Here is a 7500-nt window from a genome sequence, read left to right on the forward strand (position 1 = left end):
GATAGAGGAAGTGTAGGTAGAAGGAGGAGAAGGATTAAATAACGGGAGAGAAAGAAAATATAAGAAATAGAAAATAGAGAGGAAGAAGATACAGAGATGAAAGATGAAAAGAAAATGGAGGTGGAGGTAAAGGACGAATAAGAAGATCAAAAGAAAGGGAGGAGTAGGAAGAGGAAAGGCGGGAGAATAGGGAATAGAATGAGGAGGAGGGGGAGAAGAAGAGGAGGTAGAGGAAGAAGAAGAGGAGGAGGAGGGGGAGAAGAAGAGGAAGAGGAGGAGGAGGAGGGCGCTGAGGACCACAGCTTACCTGGAATGGGACGCGCTGCTACTGAAGGCGACGTTGAGGTCGGGACATCCGTGTGGCCTCGACCTCCTTCTTCTGCAACAGACCTCGGCGAGCCCCTGGCGGAGGTTGAGTGTGAAGCAGCCGTAGAGAAGCGGGTTGACGGCGGAGTTGGCGAGGGCGGCCGTCTCCGCCAGAACGATGACGGGCTTCGGGATCTGGTACCTGCCGAAGGAAGACCATCGAGTGCCTGAGGAACCTGACGAAGAACACCGAACGCCTGAGGAACCTTCTCCTCCAAGATCCTGTACTGATACGTGAGTGTTCTTCATACCAGAGGGAGATCAAGGGGAGAAGCTCTTTCTCCGACCCTGTGCCTTTAGTCTCGTTGGTAAGAGGCTAGTTTAGTAGTCGCTAGTGCTAGTGACTTGTAAACTGATCCTCGACTTGTCCAATATCGACGGAAAGTTAATAAACTTGCTTCCAAACCATCCTAGTGTCAGCACATATTTGCCGGGTAAGTTAAATTGCAGCTAGCAATGGCGGCCACTAAACGAGCCCCGTGTCAACAAGGCTTTTGCAATGGCAAACAGATAATTCTTTCTATCGGAAATCTTGAACAGCTTTCCAATATTGGAAACGAAAACAGATTATTTTTTTTATATATTTTTGAAAGGACCTTTCCTTCTGAGTATTGAAGAACACCGATATTTTATACGTTTCCAATAAAGAGACCTATCTATATTTCCAATTCATGCACAGGTGATGGGATGGTATAACTTCAATATGCTATGTTGTTTAGTTTTGTTCTGGCTGACGTCTAAGGATTTTATTCATTCAAGGAGTTAGCCGGCCCTAGTGAGAAAAGGAGCCTTCTTTGACCCAGACCCTCCATCCCACATCTGAATAAAATCGTCTGATTTAAGCCAGAGCGCTGACAACGCGCTAATGGTGCGGCCACAGTACACTCAGTTTGCTAGGAGTGTAGAGGATAGCGGGTTACCTAGTGGGTCAGAGGCAAGAAAAAACACATTTTATCGAATATAAATGGATATACTGGACGCTGGTAGCGGATAAGCTTGGAAGGAATCCACTACCCGTGTCCATTATGGCTACTTGTATTATTATAAAAAAAAAAATGTTTTTCCTAATGCCCCGCAAGGCATTTCGCTACCATCTACCCTTCCAGGAAACCGGGTTCCGTGTGGCCGCATCCTTAAGCCGGTCAAATTAACTCTCCCCCAAGATTGGTTCCCTAGAGATGCTCTCGGGAGAACTCACGTGTATCCGCTCCAGATCCTGATGTTGTGGACAACGAAGTAAGGAACCCAGCAAACCACGAAGGTAAGGATGATGCAGAGAGTCATCTTTACCGTCTTCAGCTTCGCCCTCGAGATGGCGTTCGAGTTCAACGTCGCCTTCCTCAGGATGGTGCTCCCGTCGGCTGTGAGAGAAACAGAGAAAGATATATAGATAGATAGATAGAAAGAGAGAGAGAGAGAGAGAGAGAGGAGCTACGAGAGGGTCTAGGATCTAGGATAAAACATCCCCTGGACAAAACACTTCCGGACGAAATACCCCCTGACGAAACATACTCGGAGGTAACATCCTCTGAACGAAAGACACCTGGATGTAACACCTCTCGGACAAAACACCTCTAATATATTCAACCAGCTTGGTTACCCGAGAAAGTGTATTGTAAATGGTACTAAGCATGTTAAATTGTATTGAAGTTAATTGTACACATTTCAGTGCATCATTGCTATGAATTATGGAACAATTACCACAGTATTTCTATTAGTATGAGATGTAAGTTTGAGGACAACTAATACTTTTCTGTGAATTATTCACGGTAAGATTATTAGTCTCGTTTTTAGACAGCATAATTGTCACACGGAATTCTTTGAAGTTTGGCTTACTATTGCTCACCGTTTCAATCGAAACGATGGTTTGTCTATTTGCAGCTTCCTTAGGGAATATCTATTCACAGATATCTATTTTCTCCAATTTTATTTCTTCTTAAAAGTGTATACATTAATATCTGCTAAAGGAACTGTACGAAGGTAAATTACTGATATTTGCACTTATGCAAAGCGAATGCAATGACCAAGTACGTGCAGAAACTCAGCGACCGTCGTTCTGCCATCATTAAATTCATGGCGTATCTCTTTTGGAGGTGCTGTTGGTGTTTTTTTGTTTCTTTTGTGGTTTGTTTCATACTTCTTTGTATAGGTTCACCTTGAGCATACTGTAAAAGACTGGTTGCCAGCACTGCTTGTTCGAAATCTGTTATTACAGTAGCTGGGTCTGAGTTGTATCCTAATGCATTATATTAATCTGTTACCGCTTTAAGAAACTCTTCGTAGATGCTACGACTTTTCCCAGATAGAAATGCGTACACACACGTTACTGTTGACTCACTCATAGGACATCTGATTACATATAACTTATACTGTTTTGAAGTTGTTGTAAATGTTCCATCCATGTACCAAGTATCTGATCTCGTCAGATGCTGAAGAGACTCTTCAGTGGCAAACATTGCGACTGTTAGATGCCTGGCCATTGTCGTAGATGATAAATGGATGGTATTCTGGAGCACTTGTTGTAGTCCATTCACAATCAATCACTATTTCACGCAGAGAAGATGGGGCTTTTGGAAGTGCTCCCTGGATAGACCGTTTTATCAAGTCAGTTTTTCCCATACCGGTAGCACGCACTTCCACTGTTATTTGGGACACTACATCAGCAACAACTTGCCCAGGTCGTACTCTGTTTAGTAGAAATTATTTCTTTATTTTTTGTGTGGACCTTGCTTGTACCGACTGAATTTGTATTTGGCTCGTGACTATGCTTTGTCCTCTTCATTACTTGTGTCGTCTGAAAGATAAAATGTGATTGAATTAGGCACTTGTAGAAAACTAGTGTTCACACTTTGATATAATAATACTTATAAAACATATGATTCAGTTATTTATAAGATTCAGTACTTCATCTGTGTGTAGTTTTAGTTTTCAATTGTTAGGTAACCGCGATAATGTTAAAAATTCATAATAAATGTAACTATCGCTTACCTCCAGGTTTGTAACAACAGCATCGTCACAGACATATGCCGATCGCTTACAGCACTGCTATCGTATGCAACTATCACTGGATTCCTGTTTGGTGTACATGAATCCTTCAAAGCACAGCCTGATGCCACCTTTGTTATTCTTTGTAGTTTCCATAATAACAAATGAAGTTATAAGTTACGAAAACTAGGAACAATATAAATAGAAAAGGAAGTAATGCAACACTGGGTATGTGTCTTCAGAGGGACTAGTCTAGTCTAAGTAATTCGGGAATGATATTCCCAAGGGCTTTTAGGGTGAGCCCGTTTGGAGGGTGATTCAATGTATGAGAGTGTGTGGCTTTGGCCACGCCCACTCATACATTCACTAGATGTGCATACTTATACAATATATGTATGTACATCACGGTGAATGCACCCTCTCTAACATGAACGGTGTACGCAATACATTATACATGGAACATATAAGATATATACATGGGGACCTCAAGTCACGTGGGGACGCCGAAGCCTGGGACCCCCATGAAGTAACGTGTGGGCTCACGTGGTACGGGAAGTTATAAAGGATGAAAATCAGAAACAGTATATTGACGAGCCGAGAGATTTACCACTTGGTACTGTGTCACTATTTTCATCATCATTGTCACATCACCACCACCGGCACATCACAACCATCACCATAATCATTTCCACCACCATCACATCACCATCACATCGCCTTAACCATAAACATCACCACCACCAGATCACCACCACCAAATTACTACCACCACCATTATCACATCGTTGTAATCACTATCACCACATCATCATCACCACTACCACCATCTTCATCACCATCATCACCATCACATCACCATCACCATAATCTTCATCATAACCACCATCATCACCACCACCATTGCATTGTCATCACATCATAATCACTATCACCACATCATCATCACCACTACCACCATCTTCACCACCATCATCACCACTATCACATCACCATCATCACTGCCATCATCATCACCACCACCATCATCATCATCACCACCATCACATCACCATCACCACCACTATCGTCATCACCACCACCATCATAACCACTATCATCATCAATCATATCATTATAATCACTATCACCACATCACCATCATCACCACCATTATCACCACCACCACCATTATCACCACCACCATCACATTTGTTGTGTGGATCTACATTTAAGTAATGGTTTTGGTGAGACAAACTCTAGGAGGTTTTCTTCCTTTAATGTTCCAGTCTTCTCTGTCTTACAAATAAATGCAACCTCCGAGGAAAACTCGGGGAGTTGCCAAAATACATATTAATTTACATTATTTACAAGCGTTGTCATATGCTGACCGGGTAAAATTGGTTGAGTCGGTTGGAGAGGTCTATTGTCTCGCCAGGTGTTTGTGGTTCCTCTGGTCACTGGAGACAAGGACGCGTCCTTGGGAGTCAGATACTAGCACAATGGAAAATCTCTTGAGAGTTGGTTGAAGACGTAGTTCATTGTTAATAGCCTATGCGTGCGTGCGCGCGTGTGCACGCTGGACATCTAAAGGATTGACTCTTGCTTTCAAGTATCTTGCGACACATCACCATCACCACCAGTAATCACCACGACCACCACCACCATCATCACTACCACGACCACCATCATCATCACCACCATCATCGTCATCACCATAACCACCATTATCATCACCACCATCATCGTCATCACCATAACCACCATTATCATCACCACCATCATTATCACCACCATCACATCATCATCATCATCATCGTCGTCGTCGTCGTCGTCATCATCATCATCATCATCGTCGTCATCGTCGTCGTCATCGTCGTCGTCATCATCATCATCATCATCATCGTCATCATCATCAACATCATCATCATCATCATCATCATCATCATCATCATCATCATCATCATCATCATCATCATCATCATCATCATCATTGTATGGGGTGTTTTGTCCTGGGGGTGTTTCGCACTAGAGTGTTTCGTCCGGATTCGTAGAGACACAGGGAGAGACAAAGAGAGAGATAGAAAGAGAGATATAGCGAGCGGAGCTACGAGAGGGTCTAGGATCCTTTACTGCGATTCGACCGAGAGAGAGAGAGAGAGAGAGAGAGAGAGAGAGAGAGAGAGAGAGAGAGAGAGAGAGAGAGAGAGAGAGAGAGAGAGAGAGAGAGGGAGGGAGAGAGGGGGGAGGGAGAGAGAGAGGTGAAACGTGAAGGGAAGCCTACACGTATTTCGGCCTTAAGGGACTATTGATGGAGTGCCTGGAGATGACATGCCCATTGAGCCGTACATGTAGTTGTTAATGTGTTGTGTGTGTGTGTGTGTGTGTGTGTGTGTGTGTGTGTGTGTGTGTGTGTGTGTGTGTGTGTGTGTGTGTGTGTGTGTGTGTGTGTGCACGTACGTGTGTGTGTGTGTGTGTGTGTGTGTGTGTGTGTGTGTGTGTGCATACGTGTGTGTGTGTGTGTGTATGTGCACGTGCGTGTGTGTGTGTTTGTGTGTGTGTGTGTGTGTGTGCACGTACGTGTGTTTGTGTGTGTGTGTGTGTGTGTCTGTGTGCGTGTGTGTGTGCGCGCGCACGCGTGTGTGTGTGTGTGTGTGTGTGTGTGTGTGTGTGTGTGTGTGTGTGTGTGTGCGCGCACACGTGTGTTTGTGTATGTGTGTGCGTGTGTGCGTGTGCGCACGTGTGTGTGTGGTGTGTGTGTGTGCGTGTGTTTGTGTGTGTGTGTTTGTGTCTGTATTTACCTAGTTGTATCTTATGGGAAGGGGAGCTAAGCTCATGGTGTCCCATCTTTGTAATATCCAGTTTGTTTGTTTGTGTGTGTGTGTGTGTGAGAGAGAGAGAGAGAGAGAGAGAGAGAGAGAGAGAGAGAGAGAGAGAAAGGGGGAGGTGTAGATAGGGAGGGGGAACTATATAGACCAAAGGATGGTGCCTGATGAGTGTGTGTGTGTGTGTGTGTGTGTGTGTGTGTGTGTGTGTGTGTGTGTATGTTGACGTACTGTGTATGTATTTACCTAATGGTGTTTACCTGATTGTAGAATACAGGGGAGGAGCAACGATCGTGGGGTCTTCTCTCTGACTCTCCTGTTATCATGCCTCGCTTCGAAGTCATATATAGATTTGAATTTATGAATTGTATTCAGGTATTCCCAATATGCGCACGCATTCGCGTGTGTGTGTGCGTGTGTGTTTCACCATGGTATTGGATCACGTGTTGGACTGTGTGTGTGCGTATGTGTTTCACCATGGTATTGGATCACGTGTTGGACTCGTGATCGACAGCTATTTCCTTCCCTGAAGAGAGCACAGAGCTCATATATGACCGGTCTAAGGGTAATGCTGTGACCTTACACACACACACACACACACACACACACACACACACACACACACACACACACACACACACACACACACACACACACACACACACACACACACACACACACACACACACACACACACAACTCCCCGCCCACGAGAGTTGGAGGAACGACTCGCAGCGCAGCGATACTGAAATTACTTTAGCCCTGTGCGTGTGTGTGTGTGTGTGTGTGTGTGTGTGTGTGTGTGTGTGTGTGTGTGTGTGTGTGTGTGTGTGTGTGTGCATTCACGTGTGTATGTTTATGTATCGTATGTGTAATCACGTGTGTGTGTGCGAGTATGTGCACTTACACGTGTATATATCTGTACCTTCTATACGTATGTCCACATGTATGTCTATTTTGTCACCGTTTGTGTACTAACACTTGCACGTGTTTGTGTGTATGTGTATACACACATAGTAGTTTCTATAATTTCTGTCTATTATTTCTATCCATCATTCCTGGTTAGGCTTAGTCTGAAGAGCCTCCCACTTCCGGGATATCGTTATGTACCTTCATCAAGTGTCTATTCAAACCAAAGATATCAAGTTCCATGAACCAGAAGAAGGCTCTGGAGACTGTCAAATGATGATGCATCAAGTGACCTGTGACACCCACGTGGACACCCGACCTGACGCCAAATCGAAACGTAGCTCTGCCTGATCAGATGTCAGCTGAAAATAGTGACTGATCTGTCCCAATCCGATGCAATTAAGCGTAATTATCCACTTTGTGTGCTTTTCCCATGCGG

At 44.3% G+C, this 7500-nt stretch overlaps 1 protein-coding gene across 1 annotated transcript in view; it reads right to left on the minus strand.

The window, feature by feature from the left end:
- The window catches only part of LOC143021707 (vasopressin V2 receptor-like), an 86175-nt gene that overhangs the window by 10311 nt on the left and 68364 nt on the right, over positions 1–7500 (minus strand). The window contains exons 5-6 of the mRNA XM_076179357.1: positions 1565–1727; positions 308–508 (exon numbers count right to left, since the gene is read on the minus strand). Coding sequence (XP_076035472.1) covers positions 308–508; positions 1565–1727 — 364 coding nt within the window. The remainder of the gene's footprint in view (positions 1–307; positions 509–1564; positions 1728–7500) is intronic.

This window comes from Oratosquilla oratoria, chromosome 42, assembly GCF_046742065.1.
Source record: "Oratosquilla oratoria isolate Oo_2021 chromosome 42, ASM4674206v1, whole genome shotgun sequence".
Lineage (NCBI taxonomy): Eukaryota > Metazoa > Arthropoda > Malacostraca > Stomatopoda > Squillidae > Oratosquilla > Oratosquilla oratoria.